The 11,060-nt window shown below is 39.4% G+C and overlaps 1 protein-coding gene across 1 annotated transcript in view; it reads left to right on the forward strand.

Moving 5' to 3' along the window:
* Positions 1-11,060, forward strand: part of MYOCD (myocardin) — a 46,254-nt gene that overhangs the window by 24,064 nt on the left and 11,130 nt on the right. Inside the window, exons 3-5 of the mRNA XM_018573430.1 lie at positions 1,114-1,189; positions 3,188-3,349; positions 7,924-8,102. Of these exons, the coding sequence (XP_018428932.1) occupies positions 1,114-1,189; positions 3,188-3,349; positions 7,924-8,102 (417 nt within the window). The remainder of the gene's footprint in view (positions 1-1,113; positions 1,190-3,187; positions 3,350-7,923; positions 8,103-11,060) is intronic.

Raw genomic sequence — 11,060 nt, forward strand, 5'->3', positions numbered from 1 at the left:
CATGCTCAAAATAATTTATTACTCTACACAATAAGAAGAAAAAAAAAACAGGAGATGTTGTGAGGCCAGTTAGTAATGGTTATTGGGAAGATCTAGCTCACTGGTGTTTAGTAGGGTTGAGGTCAGGGCTCCGTGGAGGCCTTTCAAGTTTATTTTTGTGGTCACATGACCATAATACGTATAATGGCCTCAACCCTTCTGGGAAGGCTTTCCCAAAGAGTGTTTATGGAAATTGTGAGATCAGGTACTGATGGTTAATGGGAAGATCTGGCCCAGCGGTGTTTAGCAGGGTTGAGGTCAGGGCTCCTGAGGCCTCTCAAGTTTTTGTGGACACCTGACCATAATACCAATAACGGCCTTAACCATTCTACGAAGGCTTTCAACAAGATTTTGGCATGTGTCTATGGAAATTGTGAGGTCAGGTACTGATGTTTAATGAGAAGATTTGGCTCACCAGTGTTAGTAGGGTTGAGGTCAGGGCTCCGTAGAGGTCACTCAGTGTATGTTTGTGGACACCTGACCATCATAGCTATAACGGCCTCAACCCTCTGTTAAGGCTTTCCACAAGATTTTGGAGTGTGTCTATGGAAATTGTAAGTCAGGTACTGATGGTTAATGGGAAGATTTGGCTTACTGGTGTTTAGTAGGGTTGAGGTCAGGGCTCTGTGGAGGCCTCTCAAGTTTATTTTTGTGGACACCTGACCATTACACCTATATCGGCCTGTGGCGTATGTCTATTTGAATTATAAGGTCAGGTACTGATGGTGAACAGAGATGACCTGACTCACTGGTGTTTCATAGGGTTGAGGCCAAGACTCTCTGTGCAGGCGGCTCAAGTTTTGGAGAGCGGTCTACATACTTTTGGCAATATAGATACATAGATGTGATGGTCCAATGTACACAAACGTTTGGCTTTTCCTAAATCTGGGTAATTTTTTATGAAACCTTAAATGCCTAAAATATGTTCATATATATTTATCCATTTATTTCACATATTGCTGCCCACATGAAACATTTTGCTGCCAGACAGCAGGGAATAGGAATTTGTTTAATCTGAGCACTGTCATACCCTCCCCCCCCCCCCAACATTGTTTTGCAATCATTCCTTTGCAGGGTGAAGATTATTTGAAGCACAAGGTCAGAAGCAGGCCGGAAAAGTCTGATCTGGCCAACATGCATATTTTACAAGGTAAGATGCTCTGCCATGGGAAGCCTCACTGATAAGAGCTTAAAAAATGTGATTGTAAAACATTCATATTATTATACTTTTATTATGTAGCAGCCATCTGCAGCCCACATTGATTGCAGCAGCTGTGATACTTATGAAAGAGTAGATGGCTACAATGTTTTTGACAGATTCGTTTTGGATAAAGTAGGAAAGGGTTAAAACGTATGCTAGGTTATATCTTTTGCTGTCCCTTGTCCCCTTGGGGAGATTTACCTTCACCTCCTGTTCTGGAGACACAACAGTAAATAAGAGGAAACGTCTCTAAAATGAGGGGAATTCCAATTTTGGAGATTTGTCACAGGAACAGGTGTCGCCATTGAAGGATTTCCCTCACCTTTTGCGACAACTCAACATTGGATTGGATTTTTGAAAGGTACTTTGTAACCTTTAGGTATATTGAATGGACATAATGATTTCAGCACATCTGTGGTATTCTTTTTTCTTAATATAAGGCACATTAGCATGTTTCCCTTAATTGTAGCTATTGTTTAATATCGCTGGATTAAACAAGTACTACCTGCAAACCCTAACCATCCATGATAAACTTCTTGGAAGTTCTAAAATGCATTTTATAACCTTTTAATACTAAAATGTTTTTAATTTTTATACACTTTTCTAAGGGACCAGACTTGAGTGTAAAATGGAATTTACACTCAAGTCTCCGCCCTTCCAAAGACCTCCTGCTTTCCAGCTCCCTCGTCAATTCCTCCCATGCTCGCCTCCAGGACTTCTTTAGAGTCTCTCCCATCCTCTGGAACTCCTTACCCCAACCTGTCCATCTATCTCCCACTCTAACTGCCTTTAGGCGATCCCTAAAGACTCATCTCTTCAGGGAAGCCTATCCCGCCTCAACCTAACCACTCAACCATCACTTTCTCAAACAATTCATCCCCACACAGCTACCTCCTCATGTATCACTTGCCCTTCCCTTTTAGATTGTAAGCCCTCAGGGGCAGGGCCCTCCTTACCATCTTGTCTTGAATTGTATTGTAATGTCTTCCTTATATTGTAAAGCGCTGCGCAAACTGTTGGCGCTATATAAATCCTGTAAAATAATAATAATGATATTAATTGTGTCATTTGAATATATAAAAGAGAAAGTCTGAGGGGGGTTATTCACGAATGAGCCGAAGGATCCAGCCATAGCTTCGGCTGATCCTTCAGTTGAACCGAAGGGCTGCTGTACAGGCTACTCACTATAGCCCATACAGCAGCCAAAGGTGGCAGAGGAAGCATGGAGAAAGGTCGGCCAAAGGCGGAAATCAGCTGTACAAGGCTGAAGTGAAGAGCCGAACAGCATTTGGCTCACTTCACTACGGCTCGGTTAATCACTCGGCTGAGTGAATGACCCCCTAAGTTTTGCTTCACACTTTAAAACCATTTTTTATGCTACAATGTAAGATTATATATATATATATCTATAGATATATATATATATATCTATAGATATATATATATATATCTATAGATATATATATATATATCTATAGATATATATATATATATCTATAGATATATATATATATATCTATAGATATATATATATATATCTATAGATATATATATATATATCTATAGATATATATATATATATCTATAGATATATATATATATATCTATAGATATATATATATATATCTATAGATATATATATATATATCTATAGATATATATATATATATCTATAGATATATATATATATATCTATAGATATATATATATATATCTATAGATATATATATATATATCTATAGATATATATATATATATCTATAGATATATATATATATATCTATAGATATATATATATATATCTATAGATATATATATATATATCTATAGATATATATATATATATCTATAGATATATATATATATATCTATAGATATATATATATATATCTATAGATATAATAAAAACTTTTTTACCTGAGAATAAAAAGCGTTTCCTGCATCTAGATTCATGTGCTGAGGGATCAACTCAAGCTGTCCAGATGAAACTGAAAAGGGCTCGCCTTGCAGATGACCTGAATGAAAGGATTGCCCTCAGACCGGGTCCCCTAGAACTGGTGGAAAAAAACATAATTCCTCTTGAATCTACTGTGAAAGAAACCATGAAAGGTGAGCCATGTTCTGTATTTGTTGAGGTCAATCGTTTGTGGACACCTGACCATCGCAACTATATATGCTTGTTGGACATCCTCTTCCACTACCATGGCCATTAAAATGGAGTCAACCCCTCTCTTTGTGGCTATAACAGCCTTCACTGTTCTCAGAAGGTTTTCCAAAAGCGTTTGGATTGTCTTTGTGGAAGGTTTTGACAATTAAGCAAAAAAAAAACATTTGTGAGGTTCGATACTGATGTTGGATTAGAGGATCCGTATAGTCTATTTAGATTATTATTATTATACAGGATTTATATAGCGCCAACAGTTTGCGCAGCGCTTTACAATATAAGGAAGACATTACAATCACAATACAATTCAAGACAAGATGGTAAGGAGGGCCCTGCCCCTGAGGGCTTACAGTCTAAAAGGGAGGGGCAAGTGATACATGAGGAGGGAGCTTTGTGGGGATGAATTGTTTGAGAAAGTGATTGTTCAGTGGTTAGGTTGAGGTGGGATAGGCTTACCTAAAGAGATGAGTCTTAAGGGATGACTTCAGTTTTCTGTAAGATCTGATAGTTACCGAGCACATAGACATGGAACAAGAAAAAAAAATCTTGGCTACCCAAAGAACGTTTTGTACTTCCATCTATTTTGTTTTTTCTAAGTAGGACCTTTAAATTTGCCCCTGTTTACTTGTATAGCGTTTTTCTATTTAAGTAGACACTGAGCAACATTTCCAACGTTCAGTATTCTTTCAATTGGCAAATGTTTCTGAAGTTCAAGTTGCCATGGACATTTTGTTGGGTATGGTTGAGGCTGCCAAGGTTTACCCCCATAACAGACTCCAGAATGATCCTATCAAGTTTCTGAATTTCCTAACAAAAGACAAAGAGCACCTCAACTGATAGAAGGATTTGGTGTGTATACGTTTCGGATTGTCATTTTGTAAACCCTATAAATGATGTTGAATGTTTTTGCACCATAGACATGTAAGCTGCAGAAAAATTTGGTTCAGTTCGGATATTTCGCTATTTTGGGATTCAGATCCGAAATTCAATTTGATTTGGGTTTTGGATTCGGACGTTTGCCAAATTTTCGCTGGTTTCGGATGAGTTTACGAATATTCGTTGCAAATACCACAGAATACCATATACAGATATCAATACTAAAGCTGAATCTCCTAGACCCGAATGGCATTCGTGATCCGAATTTACAAATTGCATTTTTGGGAGCTCCCGAATGCTATTCAGGTCTGGGAACCATATACATATGTTACTAAAGCTAAGGCTCGCAGACCCAAATGGCATTCGGGAGCTCCCAAATGCAATTTGGAAATTCGGATCCCGAATGCCATTCGGGTCTGGGAGCTTCAGCTTTAGTTTTATATGTATATACTGTATATGGTTCCCATGTTGCCATAACGAAAATTCGTCTTCAGACCCATTCGGATGCATTAAACCAAAAAAACACATCTAATTGGCTAGAAAAGTCACACGTCTGATTCAGTTTAGTTTTTGAACAAAATTTGGACAGGATCCGGAATTCATAAATGGGAATTTGGATTCGGGCACATTCGGATCCATTGGGATTCGGATGTGTCCAAATGTCCGAATTTTCGGGAAAATTCGTCCGAATTTTGATTGGGAACGAAATGAATGGCACATGTCTATTGCTCCATATGCTCCAGATATATTGACTAAATAACATTGTGACGTGAACAAAGGCAAGCCACTTCCATCACTTTCTTTGACTTAGTAGATGCCCAAAAGAATTTGTGACCTAGATAACTTAACTGGAAGACTTAGATGTTGCAGCCAACATTGTAGCAGATATAATTCAACAGTCTAAAGTGAAAATGCTTGGAATAACATCACACTATTCCCTTTTGTGTTGAGTTTTTAGAGCAGAAAGAAGAAACATTTCTCCGAACATAATTTGAAAGTAATTTGGAGCTCAGAATTGCGCTTTGCCGACACGACTAGCGATGATAGGCACTCAATAGACTTGGCACTGATCTGTAGATTTCTCCATGGTCGATAAGTCCAACAAATCAACATTTTTTGGGCCGTTTGCTGCATTTCTTACAAAATAATGATTTAAATCCGTCCCTTTGGAATTACATCTTTACTGGTCCAAACCTATAAAGCAGGATCATTTTTGGCTTTGACCTGTTGCATATAAAATTTTTAGACACTGCAAAGTGCAGTCTAGTTATTTACGTAATCTGACTTGAGTGCACAGATTGGAGCCAAAAAGCTTAATAACATTCAAACGGCAGGGCAGCAAGGTCTACATTCTGAGCTGGCACATATCTGAGGGTTGATATCATAGACCTATTTACCAGTTGCCTGTCAACACTCAAAGCGCTCCGTCCGTGAGGACACAATGGAGTCTGGTCCAGGAACAGAACCCGAGTCGCATTACTGCCTGGCATGGTGGTCTATGATGGGGTTTAAACTGAGTAAGCTCAGCCGTGTTTCAGCTGATGTGTACTAGGATTTACATGCACCTTTACACAATTTCTTCAGAAAAGAGGCAACACATTAGGCTATACTGTTGTGGAGCCAAAAATGTGTTCCCTCGTAAATCAACTTCTACTTTTTTTTGGTTTGAGTTGGAAAGAAAATGTGTATTTCTTCTTATCCTGTCTGTGAAAGTCACCCTGCAACAAATGATATCTAAAGGTTTGATTGGTATGTTTCGATAAATGAATGATTGAACCAAAGAATTGATAACAGCCTGGCCAGGCTGGATATCTTCACCACATCTCTACACAGGAGCGAAAATCTAGAATTTACTTATAGTACACAACTGCTGGAGACAAATCCCCTTGGGAGTAATAGCTTAAGAATGATTAGTTTTAAGAGCCTTATCTGGATCATTTGCACCTGCTTCTGGATCAACAACAATCTGTCTAATATTAGCAGCTATCATTCTTTACTCATCGTTTCTCAGAAGCGGCTGATTGGTGCCAGATGCTTTTATTGGCAGTTGCCCTTGTTCTACGTCCAATCACCCGATTCCATGTGGACAGCTTCCAGTTCTTGAGAGCTGCTACCACCACGAAGAGCTGCTATCACCCATGTTTTTTACGCCTATTTGTTTATATATATAATGTTATCATTTCTTTTGATCACTGGTTTGATGAACTTATTGGTGTCACTTGAAAGAAGTTATTATTTAGTCGCTAGTCTGATTAGCGTTTGTTTTTTGAACACTCATTTACTTATAAGTACACTTTGCAACAATTGTATATCACTGCTTTTGCGGCATTTATTTCAGTTATTTTTTGGGTTGCCTTATATAGATGTGATTTATTCACTCACTTTTCTTATTAACTGTTTATTTAAAAGTCCAAACCTATAAAGCAGGTTGCTATATTTTGAAGTGATCGTTCACCGGTTTCTTTTCTCATTAATGGTCTATTCAAATGCACCTTTGAGCAAATTATCGCGTTGAAATTTTGTGACAAATAATTTGATACACACACGGATCACTGGAGTTTATTTCAAAAGTAAAGGAGATTCTTTATTTAAAATTGCGGGTTACACTGAGGAGGTTAATCAGCGCTGTACACTTACCCTATATCAGCCATATTAACAGGATTATATTCTGACCTACATTTCTCTTCTATAGACAGGTGTCAATGTGTGTTGTGATATCACTACTTTTGCACCTAATATTCGGTCAAAAATATCTGAGCACCCCCCAAAATTTTTTAGTCCAGCTGTTTTCAGTGAAAAGTTGTTAATACTAAAGCATACTGAGACAGTTTAGACAGTTATGGTAAGAGCTTGGGGAGGGCCGATTTCTGTTCCAGCATGACTATGCCCCTAAAGCCAGATCCAAAAAGTTTAATTTGTTTAGTGTGGAGAAACTTGATTGAACTGCACAGAGTCCTGTTCTCCAACTCTACTGGATACCTTTGGAATGAATTGGAATGCTAAATGCAAACCAGGTCTCACCAACCTTGGCACCTGTTCCGGCAAACTTTGGCCAAATGGGCACAAATGCCCACGGACACACTCCAAAATCTTGGAGAAACCCCTTCCAGAAGAGTGGAGGCTATAGTTGCAAGAGGGGAACAACGCCATATTAATGGCCATGGTTATGGAATGGGATGTCCAACAAGCTCATTTAGGTGTGATGGTCAGGTGTCCACAAACCTTTAGCCATGTAATATTTCTAGAATATGGCGAATATCACCATGGGTCCCCAAAAATTCCATTTCAATATTACTTTGCCTCATAGGTAGCCCAGTTCACAATAAATATTGCAGCCCCTTAGTAGTAGTATAATGAGGAATATATGTTGCTCACTTCAGATAATTCTAATTAGGTTTAGGTTTCTTATTGTACTCTCTGCAGTAAGTCACGCATTATGTTTTATAGAAGCAGCAATGTTATCTCTTACATCCAGCAAACAGAAAAGCCACTTTTTTCCCTGCTCATATTGTCCATGGTGTAAATAATACCTATCATAAGGAGTAAAGTCCTTCAAGACACTTGGTTCATTTTAAACAATTCATGTATACTGTCCTTCAAAAAAATATTACTTTTATAGAACTTTTCTTTCTTATTCTTGAAGGCAATACAGGCAGTTACTCCAAGTCGGTGGACGCCTTTGCCTTTGAAGAAGACAGCAGCGATGATGGCTTGTCCCCAGACCAGGAGAGAAATGATGAAATGCAGGGAAACCCATCTTCATCTCCGCAAGAGACCAAATTCGCGGATGCTTCTGGCTCCCCTAACTCGGCCACAACTCAGGTAACACTTCTCTTTGATTTTTTTTTTAGTATACGACAAGGTCTGTGTTTTTAAGCTGCCTTTTCAAAGAAGCTATCAATATTAAAAGACATTGCAGTCTAGGATTCTACTATACCCTATACGCTATTATCAACACAGGGACAGTTTACGTGAATTTAGGGGACAACTAACAGGGTTATTCACAAAAGGGTGAAGAGTTTGGAGAAGGCAGGAGAAGTGAACAATCTAGGCCAAAATAGTTGATTTGTAAAAATTCACCAATTCAGCTCACTTTCCAGTTCAGCGATGTTGTCCTGGATTGTTCTCTTCTCCGGCCTTCCCCAAACTCCTCACCCTTTTGTGAATAACCCTGTAAATGTTCTTGAAATTTTTGATCACTTATGGTTTAAGCTTATCAAAAGTATCTGGTTTCACCCAGTTATGTGCAACGTTGAGTAGATCTGGAAAGGGTTTAGTTGAAGTCAAAAACAGGAATGTATTATGGGTATTGCAATAAATGATCTCCATCCAGATATAAACAATGACTTGGTTAGTGGACTCAAACATGGATTGGAATTAATTTCTATAGTGTTTGGGGGACATATACCTGATTGGGTTCAGGTGACCGACTAAATCTCTCTCTACTGTGACCAGCTTGGCCAGAGCTCTTCCTGATGAACACTCTGTCTCTGTCCTAGTATCAACCAGCTTGACTCTTCAATGCCTGCTCTGCTCTTTTTTTTTTTCCATCTCTTCTTTTGTTCCACCTCCAAAGCTTTCAAAATTGGTTGGGGCAAACCTAGCAAAGGTAGGCAAGCAAACTTATCAACAACCATTTCAATGCAATACAGGCCAAAACCACATGAACTTTTTAAAATTAAAATTGGTGTACCCCAAAATGCCCATGACTGAGAAATCTGAGTATCCTTAAATCTAGTGTTGAACACATGATGTAGTCCCAGGGACCATGTGCCACCATGAGAGGACCAATGACAGGTGCCACATTGCTTTCCTACCTGCTAGAATGGTTGGTCACTTTGACCTTTCCCAATGCCTGATGGACCATAAGGAAGCCAGAATATTGTTCCATGTTAATGTCCTACTAAAAGGGAAAAGGTTGATTTTTAGTGATGTGTTCCTTATACCCCTCACTTAACTGCCTTTACCAAGTACGGATCAAACAGCAGAAGGCCCTGTGGAGGCCATCAGCATAATCGCTTTTCCTCTCTTAAGATCCACCATTAATCTCCTCTTCTGTAACCAAACTGACATAAACCGTTAGATTGGCCTTGCGTTTGATGGTAGGATGGATAGCTGAAGGCTTCACCTTGAGCTTCGATGAGTTTAATAATTTGTGAAGTCAAATGAGTCCTATTAAAGAGTTCACCGAGAAATCTATACATCACATTGTTTAGAATGTCAGGAATATGTTGACATTACGCAGCACTACCAAAAGTTCCACCTTCTCATCGTTCTTCAGATGATAGCACTGTTCTGCGTAGGGTATCCGGGGAATTGTTAGCCCAGAAATGACAGTTTTTTGGCCCGGGCCGTCGAAGCTTCATTCCTGTGTCTTTGTTACACAGTGTACTTGGCATAGCGGCCCTTGATTTTTCCAGGCAATGAGGGCAATTGGCCAAGGTATTGTCTGCACGGTGTGTCTAATAGCGAAGGGGGCTTATGAAATACGATTGGTCTCGCAGGCTTGCTGGTTGCACCGCACTCACAACTGAGCCTTCGTGACTTTCAGGCATAAAAAAAAAACCCACAACTATTTTACAACCTTCTTCTTCTTCATGTTTTCGGTTTTAGCTGCCTGAAAGGCAAAACAATTAGTTGCAACAAATACAAATCGGCCCACCCAGCTGGCTGTCTCTGGCCCATAAAATCACATTAGATCAGATAGCTGTTCTCCAAAATGTGTTAATTATTATATGATTTAAAGTAACTGCTCCGTCAGGAGGCACTTCTATCATTTCCAAACAACAAATATTGTGTCCTATTTGAAGGAAATGGAGGACCTCCAGCAGCAAGCTATAACACTGTTCAAGGTCACAGAGCAGATCCAGGACTTGCTTTGTGCTTTTGTATCATATATGGCTCATGAAAACTACAGTGGAGCTCTAGTTTTCACATTACAGTTAAAAAGGGACAAATGAGGTTCCTTATTTACTCCAGAAGTTGCTCTACTATGGACCAATGGGTCATGTGACACTGGTGAGCTCACCGCTCTCCAAATATACGCTATATCATAGAGGAGTGACATCACCGCTCTCCAGAATAACATTATGAGGGTTATACACTTAGCTGCCGAAGGCAACCGAGTGAGTAAGCCAGCCGAAGTGAAGTGAGCCAAACAACGTTCGGCTATTCACTTCAGCCTTGTACGTCATCGGCTAAAATCAGGCTAAAATCAGGCGTACATCGGCTGCCTTCGGCTTCCTTCGGTCAGCCGAACATGCTCTGCATCGGCTGAGCCGAAGTGCAGAAGGAGTTCAACTCAGCCGATCCAACATCCGAATCGGCTGATCTCATGAGAAACGGCTATTCTCATAGGGGCCGAGCGGCAGTCAGTAAAAGCCGAATGCCGCCGAGTGGCATTTGGCTCAGCTATTCTGCTCGCTACCTACAAAAAACTTAAGTAAATGAAAAAAAAAAGAAAGTTTACAAATTATTTTAAAAAATGTTAAAAAATTTAAAAAAAAATAAAAAAGTTAACATAAAATTTTAAAGGAAAAAAAAAATACACGGGCCGACCCGACCGCACGCGCCGAACTCCCCCTGCATAATGTAGAATCTGACAGATGTCGGCAAAATATAAACCATTAGGCGGAGCTAGTGGTGACATCACGGCTGGCTCTGCCCAACTGTTTACTATTGTCCGGCACCTGCCAGAGTCTTCTAGCCGGTCCCGGGCAAAAATGTTATTGTTTAATGACAGATCAGAATCCCCAGGTCATTTGGGGGACGCTGATCTGT

This window comes from Nanorana parkeri, unplaced genomic scaffold, assembly GCF_000935625.1.
Source record: "Nanorana parkeri isolate BGI_ZX_2015 unplaced genomic scaffold, ASM93562v1 scaffold47, whole genome shotgun sequence".
Classification (NCBI taxonomy): Eukaryota; Metazoa; Chordata; class Amphibia; order Anura; family Dicroglossidae; genus Nanorana; species Nanorana parkeri.